This window comes from Bubalus bubalis, chromosome 16 (assembly GCF_019923935.1).
Source record: "Bubalus bubalis isolate 160015118507 breed Murrah chromosome 16, NDDB_SH_1, whole genome shotgun sequence".
In the NCBI taxonomy this organism is placed as follows: Eukaryota; Metazoa; Chordata; class Mammalia; order Artiodactyla; family Bovidae; genus Bubalus; species Bubalus bubalis.
In genome coordinates this window covers 46,399,089-46,419,043 of record NC_059172.1, presented here as the reverse complement: position 1 = coordinate 46,419,043, position 19,955 = coordinate 46,399,089, and the positions used below count along the sequence as shown (strand labels likewise).

At 35.2% G+C, this 19,955-nt stretch overlaps 1 protein-coding gene across 6 annotated transcripts in view; it reads right to left on the bottom strand.

Moving 5' to 3' along the window:
• FAR1 (fatty acyl-CoA reductase 1) overlaps window positions 1-19,955 on the bottom strand; it is a 78,380-nt gene that overhangs the window by 31,861 nt on the left and 26,564 nt on the right. For all 6 annotated transcript variants that reach the window (XM_025266687.2, XM_025266688.2, XM_025266683.3 and 3 more), the window contains 2 exons: window positions 10,875-11,070; window positions 3,052-3,227 (listed from right to left, as the gene is read on the bottom strand). In XM_025266687.2, the coding sequence (XP_025122472.1) occupies window positions 3,052-3,227; window positions 10,875-11,070 (372 nt within the window). The remainder of the gene's footprint in view (window positions 1-3,051; window positions 3,228-10,874; window positions 11,071-19,955) is intronic.

The window sequence follows — 19,955 nt, the reverse complement described above, 5'->3', positions numbered from 1 at the left end:
CATATTCAAGTCAATGTATGGCAAAACCAATTCAATACTGTAAAGTAATTAGCCTCCAATTAAAGTAAATAAATTTATATTAAAAAAATAAAATAAGTCATATCCTAGGTTCTTCCTAAAAATGAGGATTCCCGGTTATTATCTCAAAACTACAGGATTTGAATTTGGCAAACACAGTCCAAGATTCTGCATTTTTAACACATTCTCCAGTAATTCTTAAGCTGCATAATACACTCTAAAGTTTGAGTATCAATGCCCTTAAACTCAACAGTTTCTTAATCTTTTCTAATTATGGATCTTTACTTCCACTCCTTTCGGAACACCTACTCTCATATTCCTACCCTGGGCCTTCTTACCCCAACTGTTCCATCTCTAAAACCTCATACTATGAATTTTCCCCACACCACATTATCTGTCCTTCCATTTCTGCACTTAATCCTGTTTTACATTCTCATCATGGTCTCTAGTCTCTTGATACTTCTTTACTCCCAACTCCATTGGCCCTGCCTACCCTCACTTTCCTTAATACTTAAGGGATACCAGACTATGATCAACTATTTAAGTAACTCCCTTTTTTATCCTCAATATCACTCTCTCCTTTTGTCAGTATTTCTTTATAATTCCTAATCTTGATATCCATTTCTCCCCACTTCAAGATTTATAGACCACCATATGTGAAAAATAAATGAGCTCTGCTACCTCTCAATTAGCATAGCACTTTAACATATGCTCTTCAGTAACTCCACATTTTCTATTTTATGCTTATTTAAGCATATTCTATTAGCCTATATGGACTTTGCAAATAGGATTTGTGTGCAATTTATTCTGATTTATCCAAAAATATAGTTTGGGGAGTAAAATCTAGACTTTTTTGCCCTGGAAGTAAAGGCTTTGAATCATTTTTTATTTGTGAGCTAACATAAAAAGTGGCTATAAAGAATAGTTGCTCTGAAGCAACAAAGGTTTACTGTATAGCACAGGGAACCACATACAGTCAATATCTTGTAACAACCTATAATGGAAAACAATCTTAAAAATAATATATGTGTATATGAATAACTGAATCACCTTGCTGTGCACTTGAAACATGGTACAGCAACTAGATTTCAATAAAATATATATTAAGAAAAAAAGACATAAAAATTCTAACCATTAAAAAAAAAAATAACTGCTCTGTAAAAAGTAGTTATGTCAACCTACACTATTTTAGAATGTTGTAATATCACCACTTAGACATCAATATCCATTAAAACTGCTTCATAGAAAACAGTAATTTCAATATAACAACTGCGATTAGGTGAATAAACATACATGCCTTGGCAAGGAAGAGAAGAACAATAAATGTTCATCAATCTCTAGTGAAAGAACAAATAATAATAATAATAATAAATTTTCCCTTTTGTTAATGGTAATGTTGCTTATCCTAAGGGGAAGACAAAGAGGAAAGAAAATGTTTGCCCCAAAAGTATTACACTTGGGTCCTTTTCATAAGGCTATTTAGATGAGTTTCACCTGAATGAATTTTGCCTGTTTGCAAAACAATATCCCTTTTGAAAACATCTAGTTTTCCCTTTGAGGATTATACCACAATTATCAAGTATGAATATACCTTTTTCCTCAAAACACTTTCATAATGTTATGTGAACTCTTTTTTGGTTATGAAAAACATGAAAGCTAGAATAAGGTAAAATACCCAATAGATTGACTATTTCATAATAAAAACCCACCTATAATCACACTATCCAAATATAATACCTGGCCAATATTAAAAGATATGTATGTAAAATATGTATGTATACACACATATTTTATGAAAATGAGATTATACTAAGTTCTAATAAGATTCTTTTGTCACTTCTGAATCTTGAACACATAACTGCTGCATAAAAAGAACTAAAAAGTAAATAAATAATTATCACCAGATCATAAAGGATAAAGCCAAGATTAGAACCAAGGTATGTAATTCCAAAGCTCATGCCTTTTCCACTACATAGTGCTGTCTCAGCTTCCTCAAGTATAAAATGGATTTGCCCATTATATAAAAGTGGGTAATGTAAGCACGGAATGAAATAATGAGTGAGAAAACACCTTGAAACTATAAAACATTGTTAAAGAAACATAAGGGACTATTAATCATTTCCCTCACCTGAAATACAAGCAGAACTCTCTGTAATGTTTTGGTGCTGAACTGTCATGTCACACAGTGTCAATTAAGATTTGCACTTCTACAGACAATATGGGGGATAATCTCAAAGTCCTTTATAATCAGAACTGAACTTAAAAACATTTTAAGAAGCCCTTCAAGAAATCATGAAACCTAAAAAATATACACCATTCTAACCGATCTAAGACCATATAATTAGATTTATATTATAAAACTGTGTATAACATCAAAAGTGCCCTGAATTAAGCATCATTATTTGAATTGCATATACGTGAGACTTTTTAAAACATAGTGACCATTTGGAAAGCTATGTTTTTTCTTGAAATAGGTATCTTGAAGGAAGTCCAAACTGTTTTTAAAGTAAACCTATATCTAGTGTACCCTATTTACAGTGATACCAAAATTTTAAAACAAAAACAAGGTATGACTTCAATGTATAAGCCATTTTTTCTTTCTCTGCAAAACCTGAGCCCAACTATTTAATATTTAATATCAGATCAATATATGTGAAGTAGAAAAATAAGGCTGCTGGAGAATACACTTCTGAAAGAATGGAGGGAAAAGGAAATAAACACTATTAGTTGTTAAGACTAATACTCCTACCCAAGGTAAAGTTCTTTCTTCTAATCCACACTTCCCATTTGCTTTCTCCCTGCCCCATATTTAAATTCACAGCAACTACTTCTAAGAAACATACACTAGCAATCCCATGTTTTTAACTGTTAAGAGAAGGAAAATTCTTTTAACATGCTGTAGGATACTGAAAGCTACAATAGAGAGCAAACATTTTCAAAACATTTTCAAAATGACTTGACTAACAAATAGAATTCAAATTAGATCTTTTAACTATGCTGCAGTTCAAATATCATACAAATACCTTTACTTACCTCAAATTTTCATTAAATCTTACTGTAGCTGCACAGTGGAATATAATATTAGTAGAATCTATGATGATCTCTTTATCTTCTTCACTAAGAGCCAGTTTAGGTTGGGTGAGTTCACTGTTGATTGCTATAATTTTCTCCCTAAAATCTGGATTTTCATCTCTCAATCTGTCAAAAAGCTATCAAAGGAGAAAAACATTTTAGGGCAGTATTTTTCAACTTTCTAAAATCCATCATCACCATCTTCTCCCCCAAGGATCAGTATATTTTAGATTTCAACTATGCAAATCCTAAGGTTGCTTAAATTGCTATCATTCTGTATGGAAAATACTATCCCCATTTTACAGATGAGGAATCTGAGAAACAGAGAGGTTAAGTAACTCACCAAGGACACAGAGGTAGCAGTTTGCAAAGTTAAATTTTAACTGTTTATGCCTTTTTTCATCAGGCTGTATGATCCCTCAGCACAGACATAAGCAGTATATTTATCAGATCAATGTTTAAAAAGATCAGATTTCTAAAATCCAAACCTTATCACTTTTTTTTTGGCTGTAGTCCTCTTTAGCAGATTAGAGTAAAATGCCATTAACTACACTCTACCTCAAATCTTAGAAAAATTTTAAAGTGGAAAAAAAAGGTAAGTGTATTAAAGGAAAAAAAGTTTTTAAGGAAATATTAAGATCAGAAGCTGGAAAAACCTGTGAAGTATCATATATATAGGATTTTAATTTGAAAATAGAAAATTCAATATTCCTAAGATATATTCAAAGGAATAAATTTAACTAGAGAATCAGTCAGATCCCAAGATGGTTACAGTACGAACATACATTCAACTGTGAGTCAAATTTAATTTTTTACCCTAGATTTTATAGATGGGACCTCCAGATCATTGTTCTATTACACCCTGACTCTCCAATCCATTTAAAATCCATACTTGTAGTTTAAGCAGAGAGTCTTAAATCTGGGGCAAAAAAAAAGTCTATAAAACACACCTGGCACTCACTTTTACCTTCCTATATGATTTTTAGTAAGTAATAGTCTTCTCCACCTTTAGCTAATGACTTCAATATTACTGTTTTTATAGTAATTAATAAAATACTTACTAAGCGTTTCAGATAAAATGAGTATTTTCCATACACTGAGAAAACAAGAAAATGACCTTTGCCTCAAGTTATTTAGAATCTTATAGGAAAAATTAAACAAGGAAACAGTTAAAATATAGTGTTATAAGTAATAAAACAGGGCTAACACAACAGTGTTATGAGTCTGTACGGGAGCAACAACTTGCCCTGATGGGGAAGGACTTGAGATTATAAAGTAGAAGAACAGTGTTTCAGGCAGAGAAAGTGTCACATACAACCACATAAGAGTAATAGAGCGTTTATGTTTGGGAAATTAAAAATAACTCAGTAAGACTTGGCCAATGACAGGAGAAGGAATAAAGAATACAAACTCCATGTGGACAGGGACCACATCTATTGTGCTTAGCACACAGGCCCCAGATAACAGAGTGCTGACAAACATTTGTTATGTGAATAAACTCATTAGGTGGAAAACACTGGAAGAATACCTATGGAGAGGAGTTCAGTTTTGTTCATGTTGACTGTAAAGTGTCAATGAGACTCCACAGAAGATCAATGCCATAGAGGTAACTGGTTCTGTGGGTCCTGAGTTCAGGGAAGAGAGAATCAGATTACTGATTCTATAAACCACACATGTAGCCCTAGGAGAATATCCCTCAGTAGCAACAGTGATGAGCACCCAAGGTCCAGACTACATGAAGCTTTTTCCAAATCTATTTTAAAATACAATCGTTCGTCTCACATACAACAGAAGGTGCTGAGTAATCACCTAACTGGACCTAGTAAGAAGAGATCTAGGCCTGGGACAAATTCTGAAGAATATGTAAGGGGCTAGCAGAGAAAAAGGAGCCTGAGATATAACCAGAAAAGTACTTTTAACACATTGAATTCATTTTTTCATTCTCCCAGACTGCCAATGACCTTTAATCCCTCTTCATATTAGATATCTCCACCACTACCACCAAGAATTGATCATGCTGCTTCACAAGTTACATCTCAAACTTGATGCTCCTCCCTTCTCTAGCCACCATGTTGTTATTCAAAGCCATTTTTTCCAATGCCTTTAACCCACTGGTACCCCAATTAGTTCCTACTTTACTAAGTCCACTAATGCTCTCTTTAATGTACTTTCTTCTCTTTCCAGAATTTATTTCATGGTCAGCTATTTTAATTCAATCCTTGCCAGCAATGAGGTTTATTTTCCCCAGGACATTGCTGCATATCACTTCTCAAGCTGGGGCAATTTTAGCCCCCGGGGAACATTTGGTGATGTCTAAAAGATAATTTTGCCTTGTCACAACTGGGATGGTGAGGAAAGGGAGCTGCTGGCATTTAGTGGGCACAGGCCAAGAAAGCTGACCACCCTAAAATGCATAGGACAGCTCCCCACAATAAAGAATTAACTCTCCTAAAATGTGAAGAGTGCTGAAGTTGAGAAATTCTGCTAGAAGACAATGTCATACTACAGTATATGCCCTACACTTATGCTCTTTTATTCCTGTTTCAAAATCATAGTAGACTCTATTTAAATGTTTAACAACTTTAAGTGTACATATTAATTGCTGCTTGATATAAAAAGAACTCATTTTATTGATTTAGCAGCTATGCTATATATACGTGAGAATGAATGACCCTAGGAATAATCAGTAGGATGTGCCAAGGGGAATTAAAAAACATGATATAATATTTTAAAGCATAAAATAAAATGACATAATTTTATACAGTATTGTAGTCAAATATTTAGACAAATACTTGGGGACTGTATGATCCCTCAGCACAGACATAAGCAGTATATATATGTTTAAAATGATCAGATTTCTAAAATCCAAACCTCATCACTTTTTTTTTTTTTTTTTGGTTGTAGTCCTCTTTATCAGATTAGAGTAATATAATGGCCATATGTTTAAACTAAAAAAGTTATATGAAATTTCAGGCTTTGAGTAGAAAATAATCATTTCCTTTACAAATAAGGCTTACTGATGAGGAAAAATTTTAGAAGCATTACCCTGGAGACTCCAGAGAAGATGCCCAACTCTTTCACATTTTACTTAGGCCCTCAATTCCAACTAAGACATCAGCTTCAATAACTGCTCCTATCCAATCTCTCCTAACACCTCTACACTCTCTCTTCCTCAACCCACTTCTTAAAAACACTGTAGACTGTAGGTTCCATTAAAGGAACAACTCTTATTCCTGAATTCAACCCTTTATATCAAGTCAAATGCCCAGCACTGAGCAGGCACAAAAAATGTTTTATGAAAAATGAAAAATGAGTAAGAACAAATAACCTCTCAATAGAGGAAAAAAGTGTGTTGGGAAACAATTATTAGTGGTTATACCAATTATAGGGGTTCCCTGGTGGCTCAATCAGTAAAGAGTCTACCTGCAGCACAGGAGACCTGGGTTCAATCCCCGGGTTGGGAGGATCCCCTGGAGACGGAAACAGCAACCCACTCCAGTATTCCTGCCTGGAGAATCCCATGGACAGAGGAGCCTGGCAGGCTACATACCATGGGGTCGCAAGAGTCAGACATGACTTAGTGACTAAACCATCATATCAATTATAATTATTACCAATTATAAGTGGTTCATAATAAAACATGAGTAAACAAATGGCAGAGACGGCAACAAAACACACAAGAAGGCATTATTACATAAAATAGGCCTTGTGGTTTTAAAGCCCCCTTGATGCCTCCCTGTTCGAAAGTTTTAAGGGAATTTTTACTGCCAATCTTGGGTTCAAATTAATTTTGGATATCTGCAAAAGTCAGCTCTCTCCTTAAAGCATAAAGATTTTTGCCCCTATTGGTATATCCCTAAGAATGTGCCAGAAGGCTGTCCCTAAATGGTCTAAGCAACACTGCACCCTCTTAATCTGCAGCAGTTCTCAAAGCGTGGTAAGTTTCTAGGCGTCTCTCAGGCTATTTTAGGTATTTCACAAAGTCAAAACTATTTTCATAACAAAACTAAAACATTATTTATTTTTCACTTTCATTCTCTCACAAGTATAGAGAAGAATTTTCCAAAGCTACATTTGTGATGATATCATCACTCTTGATGGCTAATGGAATGTGTGCTTGTACATATATTCTCTTCCTTTAAAAATGTCTCTGGTTTAGAATCTACTATGATAAATGTCAATAAGATATTTGAAATAAAACCTCACAAGAACAAAACCTTTTTGAAGTTCTCAATAATTTTTAAGAGTATAAAGGGGTATAGAGACCAAAAGTTTGAGAATCATTGCTTTAAATGATTGAAGAATCTTTCAACCTATTTGGAGGATATGAAAAAATACAGTGATGAGGTAATAATACTATCTGCTACACACTGCAGTCAATGTACATTATCAAATAATTTGCTCAAGAGTTACAATTAAAAGTCACTTGAAAAAAAGCTATAAATTATATCATGTTTTTTAAAAACATCCTTATACTAGGCTACCAAATAGTTTTAATTTTAAAATGACATTGAAAATGGCTGAGTCAATCTCAGCTCTCACAAAAAAACTGAAAATGAACTTTGCACCTACCACGCTTTAAGAAGGCAGATTCTTCAATCATAGTTATTATATAGCTAGGTTTTATGGTGGTAAATACTGAAGTATTAACTCACATCTTTTTTATTGTCTATACAGAATCTAGCCATGAAATTAAGACGCTTGTTCCCTGGAAGAAAAGCTATGACAAACCTAGACAGTGTATTAAAAAATAGAGACATCACTTAGCCTAAAAAAGGTCCATATGGTCAAAGCTATGGTTTTTTCAATAGTTATATATGGATGTGAAAGTTGGACCATAAAGAAGGCTGAGTGCCAAAGAACCAATGCTTTCAAATTGTGGTAATGGAGAAGACTCTTGAGAGTCCCTTGGACTGTAAGGAGATCAAACCAGTCAATCCTAAAGGAAATCAATCCTGAATATTCATTGGAAAGACTGATGCTGAAGCTGAAGCTCCAATATCTGTCCGCTTGATGTGAAAAGCCGACCTTTGGAAAACACTATGCTGAGAAAGACTAAAGGCAAAAGGGGAAGGGGGCAGCAAAGAATGAGATGGTTAGATATCATCACCAACTCTATGGACATGGATTTGAGCAAACTCCAAGAGATAGTGGAGAACAGAGCAGCCTGGTGTGCTACAGTCCATGGGGTCACAAAGAGTTGGACACAACTCAGAGACTGAACAACACCTCTAATATAGAGTAGGACTCATATATCTTAATGGAAGGAAGGGCAAAGGGGAAGAACACAAGTGCCTGGGAGTCTGTGGCAACGGGGAGAATATTAGTCGAGTATAACTACCCCTGTGAGCTATATAGTCACTGAGTAGCCCTCAAAGAGCTAGATTTGTTTTTTAAAACTAATTCAGGGAAAAGAAGTTTTTCTAGTTGAAGTAAGGACTATTTAAAGTTTTCATGTGGAGACAAACTTAATAAACACTGGGATAAAAGTAAGTATTATTTTTATTCTTTAATGTCTTACTAATAGTTTCAAATAATTTATTTTTAAAAGGAAAAACTAGTATTAATTTACATCTCACTATTAAAACCCTGTGGGTCTAGAATTATCTCTTAATGAATAAGAGGAAAATACAAACAAGAAAAACATGAATGCTTCACAAAAGAAAGAAGTTTATCCTTCTGAATCAAAATTATATTTGAATGGAAATCATTTCCAAACAATATAACACCTTGGTAAAGAAAAAATTCTAAATATATCAATAATTTAACCTTTTCTTAATTCATCCTAAATCACTGTAGTGAACATTGGTGATTGTATTTTATTATAATGCTATAATTTTAAGAAAATTAAAAGTTGTATTTAAACACTCCCACACTTCTGTACAGGTCTTACTCTGTATGGTGTTATCTTTTCTTTTAATTGATCGTCTGTTATCATACTTTGGGCTTCCCTGATAGCTCAATTGGTAAAGAATCCGCATGCAATGCAACGACCCCACTTCAATTCCTGGATCAGGAAGATCCCCTGGAGAAGGGCTAGGCTACCCACTCTAGTATTCTTGGACTTCCTTGAGGCTCAGCTGGTAAAGAATCTGCTTGCAATGTGGGAAACCTGGGTTCGATCCCTGGGTTGGAAAGATCCCCTGAAGAAGGAAAAGGCCACTCACTCCAGTATTCTGGCCTGGAGAATTCCATGGGCTGTATAGTTCATGGGATTGCCAAGAGTCGGACATGACTGAGCTGACATGACTGAGAGACTTTCACTTTATCATACTTTATCTCTCCTAGGAGATAAGCTTCCCATTACCGCCCTAATCCATAAACTGACTCATTCCTGCTGTTGTTAACTCTGTTTTTCTCTGGTCTTCACAGACTTCTTTCTTGCTTTTGCCATCTTCTCTTTTAATTTTTGTGAAAAAGGTACCAAGCTTTTTGCCATCGCCTTTGGGAAATTAAGCTATTTTCACTCAGCGTGTACCAGCTACATTTACCAATAAACTATCCAACTCTCAAGATTACTTTTCCCACTGAATCACAAAGCCTTCCATCATCTTTGCCTTACTTTCTTATCTACTGAGGAAATAATGCTATAAAGTAGAAAGGAATTTGTTATCAAGTCATCTATGTTATATCCAGCATCTATTAGCTACACAACTTCTGAGACTCACTGTCCATATCTGCAAAATGGGATTTATCAACATTTGTCCCTACCAGAGCATGAGCTCTAAGGTCCAATCATTAAAAGTTCACAAACACTGGCTCTAACACTAACTGTATGACCTTGTAGAATGGGAGTAACACCAACACTTACCTTGAAGAGTTGCTGTAATAATTAAATACATATACAAAGTGTTTTGCACATAGTGCCTGGCACAAGGTAAGCATTCAATAAAGGTCAGCCACTATTTATTAACTATGGATTTCTACTGAAAGATCAAACCAGAACGGAATATAAATTATTTCTAATAAATTATTTATGTATTAACTCTAAGAGAGCTGTTAATCTAGAATTAATCATCATATCTTTTGATACTTCTTAGAAAATCTGCTTCAGAGTAACTCAGATGTTTCTGGTTTTGGTCTTTTTTTTTTTTAATATAAGTCACAGCTGCCCTAGAAGGTTAAAAGGTACCAAATACCTACCTACTAACTAAAAAATTACATAGCTACTATACCAAAGTTATTAACAACAAATGTCAGATAAATCCATTCATTTTGAGAAAATTCAAAAGGTTATGACCATGAAATAATTTTACTCCAGCTCATCTTCATTTTTTCCTCAGCAATGTTTTTCTAAAGGTTTAAATGTATGACATAGTCTGTATTCTATATGACCCTTCTGTCATGTTATTAGTCAAATAGGAGTATGTGATTTTGCCACTTCCTAATGCTTTCGTGGGGAGCAATTAGTGCTTACAAAATTTTAACTGTTGTCAAAGTATTGTGTCTCACAGCACAGTAAGAATTAGAAAGTAACTTTTAAGTATTATTATTCTGAAAACTATTTAAAGCATCTAGTAATTACAGATAACTTGCCTCAAATATTCTAAAAACACATTAAACATATAACGTAAAGGTACTTTAGAAGGCACTTGTTATACAACTTTATCATGGAGGAAAGCTTTTATCTCCCTCCTACTGATCAGGACTCATATTCAGTTTACTGCCATTCTTACAGGACTTTCTGCTAATTTTTTTCAGGATTCTAGGCTGTTGATGATTACAATAATATACACACAAACACACTCCTTTCTCTCTTCTTAGTGATTATTTTCCATACTTACCTTGCCACTAATGACTTCTTCTACTCGCTCCTGGGGTGTCTGTCCAGCTTTCTGCCTCACCAAAACATACACTGAATTCACCTTAGGACAAGACCTCAGCAACTTTTCCAGAAGTACCTTCCCTAGGAAACCAGTAGCTCCAGTGAGGAGGACATTCTTGCCTTCATAGTATTCTGGGATGGAAACCATTCTGATCCTAAAAAAAACATGACAAATAAGTATCAGTTCAAAGATTTATGCTAATTGTTATCTACTAAAAATCTCTTGGTATTCAAGTATTTTAAAGGACAGGCAAAAATCCAAGATGAATGTTAACAAAACAGAACATTATTAACTTTTGGTTCATTGTAGTAAGGTAGAAAGTACAACAAACTGCAACACTAGCTTTTAAACCTTCTTCCCCTGGATCACCTCAGTCAAGTCACTCACCTTCTCTGGGCCTGGGTTTCTTTAACACAGCTTGAACCAAGTGACCTATAAAAACTCCCTCAGCAATAGGAACCAAAATCTTCACTTAAACCTCAGTTAAACTCCAAACACAAATGAATGGTATTTCTCTGTCTCCAAAAGTATTTATAACACCAAATAGAGGTCAGCAGCAAGACTCAATTCCTTAGCTTGTATAACATGGTGAGGTGTCATATTCACCTATCATCACCAGTTGAAACAAGAGGTAACACCAAGTCCTTTCTTTTATATGTCTGTAGTGATAACATATCCAAAAGGCACTTAAGTCTCCTTTTTAAAAAAGTCCTAGTAAGAAATATATAGGCTGAGTTATCTTCCTTACCCAAATCCCACTGAAACAGGAGAAAACAGAATGAGTATGCTAAGAGAATAAACAAATAAAAGAACCAGGGTTAAGTGGAAAAACCAAGATGCAGAAAGATTCATGCAGTATGTCACTATTTAAGATTCAAACATATTCAAAAGAATGCCATTTATTGTTTAGAAATGCACACACATGATAATCTTTATGGGTGCATTAGAGAGATTGTAACACAATCAGACAAGAGATGAGGAGCTTCAACTGTATTTGTGTTTTATTTAAGCTAAGGAATAGATACATGTATTTTACCCCTAAATTTCTCACAATTATAAAAAAATTCATTACATTCTGAAACCCGATTAACAAGCAGTAAGAAAAGAAGGAAGATAGGAAAAAATAAATAAATGAGACTAAAATGATAGAAAAGTCACAGCAGAAGAAATAAAACCTAAGCAAAACAAACATAGGAAAGGACCAAAATGAGGTAAGAACTATCTTAATCCTCTAAAGAGAAAACCCCAAGTTCAGGATCAAGAAGCTAAATTAAAGCATAGAGTAATCAAGGTAACTAAAGGTTGATCAGAGAAAAGCAGAGCCACTCCCGACAGTCTTACTTCCACTATAAACTTTGGCTCCTGACTTAGTACCCAGAACTGCTGAGAACACACAGCACGGGCACCAGGGATGAAAGAGAAGGAGAGCTGAGCTTGAAGCCGCTCTAAACATCCACAAATGCAGGCAGGGAAGCCGGGGCATTGAGAGAAACAGAAACACCCAAAACAAAAGAAGTCTTCAGAGCACTGGATCCCCAGAAATAAATTTTAGGTCCCCAGGCTATCTGAATGCTGCTGGCCCTTAAAACAAATTCATACAGAGCTCTCAGTAATTCCACTTGGACAGAAAGCTCTCTTGGAAAAACAGACTTCAGAAAACTGAGAGGAAGCCAGTATTAGCTACCAAAATCAACCATTCTAGTCCTTCATGAATATGGATAACTAAGGATCATCAAATATTTAAGAAAATTAAGAAGGACCAACATGAAAAGCAACAGAATCAATCACAAAGAACACTAAAGAAGTAAAAAATTAAAAGAAAATTTAAATTCTAATAAATACCCTCTAAGTCATTCAACAAGAATACTGCCCATCCATCAAATAATAAACTACTATGAAAAAGGAATAGAGAATAAGAAAGCACTGGAAATCATAAATGCAAATGTGTGTAGAAAATTCAATCAATACATAAGTAACTATCAGAATTACCAAGTGAATTTAAGGTCACCAGTTATATATATTATATATATATTATATATATTAATATATAATATATATATATAAATAATGTATCTCTATACACAACCAAAACACAGGAAACAAAGTTAAAAAAAAAACTATACCACTTATAATACCATACAAAAGCCCTGAAAATTATGGACAATAACTAGCAATTGATAAGGATATAGAGAAACGAAAACTACTGTACACTGCTGAAGAGAATGAAAAATGATTCAGCTGATGATAGGAAAGTTTGGCAGTTTCTCAAAAAGTTAAACACATACTTATCATGACTCTGCAATTCCACTCCTAGGTGGTGGTTCTCTAGTCCCTCAGTCATGTTCAACTCTTTTGACCTAATGGACTGCAGCACACCAGGCATCCCTGTCCATCACCAACTCCTGGAGCCTACTCAAACTCATGTCCATCGCATCGGTGATGCCACCCAACCATCTCATCCTCCGTCGTCCCGTTCTCCTGCCTTCAATCTTTCCCAGCATCAGGGTCTTTTCCAATGAAATGTTCTTCACATCAGGTGGCCAAAGTATTGGAGTTTCAGCTTCAACATCAGTCCTTCCAATGAATATTTGGGACTGATTTCCTTTAGGATTGACAGGTTAGATCTCCTCGCTGTCCAAGGGACTCTCAAGAGTCTTCTCCAGCACCACAGTTTGAAGGCATCAATTCTGCTCTCAGCCATTTTTACTGTCCAGCTCTCACATCTGTACATGACTAGTGGAAAAACCAGAGCTTTCACTACATGGACCGTTGTAGGCAAAATAATATCTCTGCTTTTTAATATGCTGTCTAGGTTTGTTGTTGTTTCTCTTCCAAGGAGCAAGTGTCTTTTAATTTCATAGCTGCAGTCACTGTTCAGTGGTTTTGGAGCCCAAGAAAATAGTCTGTCACTGTTTCCATTGTTCCTATCTATTTACCATGAAGTGATGGCACTCTACATATATACCCCAAAAGAACGGCAAATAGGTACTCAAAAAAGTACATGTATACATCTGTTTACAGTAGCAGTGTTCACAACAGCCCAAAAATATAAACAGCCCAAAAATCAACAAATGAATGGATCAACAAATCATGGCATATACACAGAGTCTACTCATTCATAAAAAGGAATGAAGTATACTGACATGTACTACACAATGAGGATGAATCTCAAAAACATGCTAACTTTAAAAGGCCAGATATAGAAGATCACACACTACAGGATTTCATTTACATGAAATAACCAGAATAGATAATCCACAGAGACAGAATGCACACTAGCAGTTGGCAGGGGCTGAAGGCTGAGAAACCTATATGCAAGTCAGGAAGCAACAGTTAGAACTGGACATGGAACAACAGACGGGTTCCAAATAGGAAAAGGAGTACGTCAAGGCTGTATATTGTCACCCTGCTTATTTAACTTATATGCAGAGTACATCATGAGAAACACTGGGCTGGAAGAAGCACAAGCTGGAATCAAGATTGCCGGGAGAAATATCAATAACCTCAGATATACAGATGACACCAGCCTTATGGCAGAAAGTGAAGAGGAACTAAAAAGGCTCTTGATGAAAGTGAAAGAGGAGAGTGAAAAAGTTGGCTTAAAGCTCAACACTCAGAAAACTTAAGATCATAGCATCTGGTCCCATCACTTTATGGCAGATAGATGGGGAAATACTGCAAACAGTGGCAGGCTTTATTTTGGGGGGCTCCAAAATCACTGCAGATGGTGACTGCAGCCATGAAATGAAAGATGCTTACTCCTTGGAAAGAAAGTTATGATCAACCTAGATAGCATATTGAAAAGCAGAGAGATTACTTTGCCAACAAAGGTCCGTCTAGTCAAGTTTTTCCAGTGGTCATGTATGGATGTGAGAGTTGGACTATGAAGAAAGCTGAGCACCGAAAAATTGATGCTTTTGAACCGTGGTGTTGGAGAAGACTCTTGAGAGTCCCTTGGACTACAAGGAGATCCAACCAGTCCATCCTAGAGGAGATCAGTCCTGGGTGTTCATTGGAAGGACTGATGCTGAAGCTGAAACTCCAATACTTTGGCCACCTCACGCGAAGAGTTGACTCACTGGAAAAGACCCTGATGCTGGGAGGGATTGGGGTCAGGAGGAGAAGGGGGCGACAGAGGATGAGATGGCTGGATGGCATCACCAACTCGATGGACATGGGTTTGGGTAAACTCCAGGAGTTGGTGATGGACAGGGAGGCCTGACGTGCTGCGATTCATTGGGTTGCAAAGAGTTGGACACGACTAAGCGACTGAACTGAACTGAACTGAAGGGTGAAGAGAGTGGGCAATGGAGGAAAACTACTTAAGGAGCTTTACTCTGGAGAAACAGAAATGTTTAGGAACTAGACAAAGCCAGTAGCTGCACAACATTGAATGGAATAAATGTTAGTGAATTTTTCATTTTAAAATGATCAATTTTATATTATTTGAATTTTACTTTAATGAATTATTTTTGAAAATACCAAAAATTTGAAGTAAATGTAGAAGATACTAACTGAAAACTAAAAAATATTGAGAGAAGTTAAACAATACTTAATAACTAGAAAGATGTGTATACTATATTCCTCAGATTCAACACATTAACCAAAGTTTAAGCTGTTTTTGTTTAGGTATAGAAACTAAGCCTCTAAAATGATACAGAAATGCAAAGGGCCAAGAGTAGCCAAGACAAGCAATGAGAACAACAAAGCTGGAGAACTTACATTATCATGTATTAAGATGTATTATTAAGCTACAGAAACATGGTATTGCGACAAGAAGAAAAGACTACAATATATCATCAGATCATATCAGATCAGTCACTCAGTCGTGTCCAACTCTTTGTGACCCCATGAATCGCAGCACGCCAGGCCTCCCTGTCCCTCACCAACTCCTGGAGTTCACTGACACTCACGTCCATCGAGTCAGTGATGCCATCCAGCCATCTCATCCTCTGTCGTCCCCTTCTCCTCTTGCCCCCAATCCCTCCCAGCATCAGAGTCTTTTCCAATGAGTCAAATCTTTGCATGAGGTGGCCAAAGTACTGGAGTTTCAGCTTTAGCATCATTCCTTCCAAAGAAATCCCAGGGCTGATCTCCTTCAGAATGGACTGGTTGGATCTCCTTGCAATCCAAGGGACTCTCAAGAGTCTTCTCCAACACCACAGTTCAAAAGCATCAATTCTTCGGTGCTCAGCCTTCTTCACAGTCCAACTCTCACATCCATACATGACCACAGGAAAAACCATAGCCTTGACTAGACGAACCTTTGTTGGCAAAGTTAATGTCTCTGCTTTTGAATATGCTATCTAGGTTGGTGGACACAAGCAGTACTAATCAAAAAGGGAAAATGTTGACAAACTGGAAACCACTAAAACTGAGTTCATCTCACACCACTATTAATAGAGAGAAAAGGCAAACCAGGTAAAAGATATTTGTAGTAGCATGCATAATGCAATTACTACCCAGAGTATATGAAGAACTACAAATTCAGTAAAAAGAAAAGAAAAATGGGAAAGGCCTGAAGAGATAATGAAGCATAAAGGAGATCTTCACTTGCTTCAGATATTAGTCAACCAAGTCCAGGAAGCACAGAGAGCCCCAGGCAGGATAAACCCAAGGAGGAACACACTGAGACACACAGTAACAAAACTGACAAACATTAAAGACAAAAATAAACTATTAAAATCAACAAAAGAAAACAACAAATAACATACAAGGAAAGGCCTACAAGGTTATCAGCTGATTTCTCAATAGAAACTCTACAAGCCAGAAGGGAATGAATGGCACAATGTATTTTAAGTGATGAAAGGGAAGAACCTACAAACAAGAACACTCACAACAAATAACATACAAGGACATGCCTACAAGGTTATCGGCTGATTTCTCAATAGAAACTCTACAAGCCAGAAGGGGATGGCACAATATATTTTAAGTGTTGAAAGGGAAGAACCTACAAATAAGAACACTCAGCCAGACTCTAGTTCAGATTTGGTGGAGTAATCAAAGGCTTTACAGACAAGCCAAAGTACCACCAAACCACCTATAAAACAAACACTAAAGGAACTTCTTAAGGCAGGAAACACAAGAGAAGGAAAAGATCTACAAAAAATAACCCCCAAACAAATGAAAATGGTAACAGGATCATAAACAGCGATAATTACCTTAAATGTAAATGGATTAAATGCATCAACCAAAAGACACAGACTGACTGGGTGGATGAAAAACTTGCATGCATTCACTTCGACTTACCACATCACTCTATTTAACTCCCCAAACTGTATGTAATTATTTTACATTGTTAGGTTAATCACGTTTCCATTATGGCTTGCAATTGTAATGATCTTTTATTTTTTGTCTGGTTATTGATTGTGAAAACTGATAAACATCTTTTACTTCTGAGATTATGTTACTATTATTCATTTTACTAACACTGTATCCTGACTGGTCAACAGAAAATAATAGAATTCTATATCACTAAAACTACCACTTAATAGAAAAACCTGTAATTACTTTTTAAAACCCAGATGCACATTAGAATCACCTTGGAATTTTTTTTTTTTAATACAAATGCCACAGGTATTTTTTTTCTCCAAAGCTCCAGATGTGATTCTAATGAGCTGCCATGTTTAAAAACAACTGGACTATATGATGATCTTTTACTTTTATCTAGTTTGTTTCACTTTTCCTATTTCATATTAAGTACTCCCATTTCATTTAGTTTATGTTTTCCAATTTCCCTATCTCTTTTTTGTTGCTCTTTCTCAAGTTTTTGTCAAGTGTAGAAAAGCTTTTGATACATATAAAAAGAGAGTGTATGTATAAATGTACATATTATAGAAAACTTTAAACTTTTGCTTACCTAAAAAATTAATGACATTTTGGTTCCACCTGTCTAAGTAGGAATAGAATGCCAGATTTCTAATTTATATTCACTCAAAACTTTTGATATGGTGGATTCATTCTGGCATCCAGCATTACTGCTAGAAGTCTCTAGTCCAGTTATTATTTTAGAGATTTTTTTTTTTTAATTTGAATGAGGCTTGAAATCTCTAATCCAATTCTGAAAACATAAAGAAAAATTGTGTTGTAAAAAAACAAAACAAAACAGGAAACATGATACAGTATTAACTAAGGTACAGATTTTGTTCAAATTTCATAAAATTTTATGCTAGTGTCCACTATTTGTCTTCATACTTTCAAGATTCTACATTGTATTTAGTTGCAACGAACAGCTTCAGCTGCATGCAACAAATACTGATAAATTCTCTTTTCATTTTTACTCTATTACAAATATTTTCTACTTTTCCTTGTAATGGTTTCTTAGATACATCCATCATTTAAAAGAAGACATTAAATTTCCAAATACAATGGGGTTTTTTAATGTCCTTGTTATTAATTTCTCATTTAAATGCTTTCTTCTTCTCTGCAATCATCCTCTGTTTTTTCCAGTCTTTTAATTTTATCAAAGTTTTCAATGGTTAAATCAAAGATTCCTCTGGGTAAATGTCAAACTGTACTTGAAAACATGTAGGTTATTTCCAACTATCTTTTGATATTGATTTCTAACATAATTCCAGTGATAAGAGAAAAAACTCTGTATGATTTCAGTACCTGTAGACCGTGAAATTTTTGCACCTTGTTTTAGATCCCTTGTTTTAGTTTCAGTGTTTCCTGGTTTATAGTCTATGGGAACTTGAACAGAATTTGTATCCTGTTGTGTGAAAATTGTATAAATCTTAATCATGTTGAATTAGTTCACAGTGCTTTTGAAGTCTACTATATCCTTCTACTTTCCTGTCTATTTGTTCTATTAATTTTTGAGTCTGATATTGAAACTCCAACTAAAACCCTTAATATCTACTTAAAAAAATAACTGTAATATATAGTGAAGCTATATGTAACTGTTTTCTGTATTTTCCAAGTCTCCTGCAAATGTGTTATCACACTTTCAAAGATCAAAAATAAATAAATAAAAAGACTATTTCAAGACTTTGCCAACCCCAAATCTAATTAAAACTATAGAGCATTAAAGTTGTCATAGGGGAGAAATGAAGAATAATTCTGCATCAATACACCTAACAAATCTGGTAAATACTAATAACAACTACATACTAAATATATGTTAAACACAGTGTCCTGAGCACATGACCTAGAGCAAGTTATCTAATCCTCTGAGCTTCATTTCCTTCCTATGTAAAAATCTGTTCAACAAATATTTATTAAGCACCTACCAGATACCAGGCATCAGAAAGTTTTATAGAGGTGTACACTTGCATTTAAGACAGAAAAAGATACTAAGCAAATTTTCCCTTTAATCACTGAGGACTTATAGCCTGAATACATGTTTGGCTCAACCCTAAAAAAATCACATCTAAGTACTTTCTTCCTTATCTATCAGGGAGAACACCCTCCCTATAAAGCCTAAACAGCCAGTTTGTTAACATCAAATAACAAAAATTTTTACCAAACTTAATACTCTCTCCTTAAGAGTATAAAGACTAAAAGAGCTATAAAATGAAACTGCTTATTAATTTCAGGTATTTAGCTTAAAACTATCTGCACATGATTTTATCTTTAGGGTTTTCTTCATGGAAGAACGAACAGACTTCCACAATTCCCCAGCTTTATCACAATGCAACCACAAACTTTACAAGCACCAAGTATTTTTACACTCTGTTTCCAGGTATTCTTGATCCTCCACCCACCAATACACTTAACCCTATTAACTTACTGGCAAAGCCAGTACAAATGAGAATTTTTTTAAGCAAAGTCTAGACTGATCACATTTTCCACAGAGTCCTGTCAGTATGGCCAAAAACTACCGGAAAAACAAAAGCCAGGAGAGAAATGCTGCCAATCCTTCCAGAACATGCAGCTTAGATTCTTACTATGTGATTTTACTGAAATGAAAAGATATCTAATGCTCCTATGATCCGTTGAAAAGCATCTGAAGCACTGCAAGAATGAGAAAAGCAGCAGTATTATTTCCATGTGCCAGGGCAGAGAAGCAGTGAAACATGACTCATACTTATTTTCACT